General features: G+C 36.6%; 1 protein-coding gene across 1 annotated transcript in view; it reads right to left on the reverse strand.

Annotated features, from left to right (window-relative positions):
• Window positions 1-396, reverse strand: part of LOC108785620 (protein Wnt-11b-like) — a 7,796-nt gene continuing 7,400 nt past the window's right edge. Inside the window, exon 6 of the mRNA XM_018554735.1 lies at window positions 1-175. Coding sequence (XP_018410237.1) covers window positions 1-175 — 175 coding nt within the window. The remainder of the gene's footprint in view (window positions 176-396) is intronic.

Raw genomic sequence — 396 nt, forward strand, 5'->3', positions numbered from 1 at the left:
TTATTTGCAGACGTATCGTTCCACAGTCCGTTCGCACTTCTTGCACATGACGTAGCAGCACCAGAAGTATTTGCACTGGCAGCGCTCCACCACGGTCTCCGTGTAGGCGTTGTATCCGCGGCCGCAGCACATCAGGTTACAGCTGTCGCTGCCCACCGACGTTTTGTTGCAGAGTCTGAAAAGAAATTAAAAAAAAAAAAAAGTTATAGGGTGAGGAAGGGACGGGATAGCTAGACAGGACATTTGCCTATGGGTTACTCAACTCATTTAAAAAAGATTTTGTGAATGTTTTAAAATATTTATAGATGTAAAACCATTTAGATTTTTAAATTTTTTTTTTTATATTATTTTAAAAAAATATGTTTAGACATTTTCTAAATATTTATATATTCAAAA

Source organism: Nanorana parkeri, unplaced genomic scaffold (genome assembly GCF_000935625.1).
Source record: "Nanorana parkeri isolate BGI_ZX_2015 unplaced genomic scaffold, ASM93562v1 scaffold171, whole genome shotgun sequence".
Classification (NCBI taxonomy): domain Eukaryota; kingdom Metazoa; phylum Chordata; class Amphibia; order Anura; family Dicroglossidae; genus Nanorana; species Nanorana parkeri.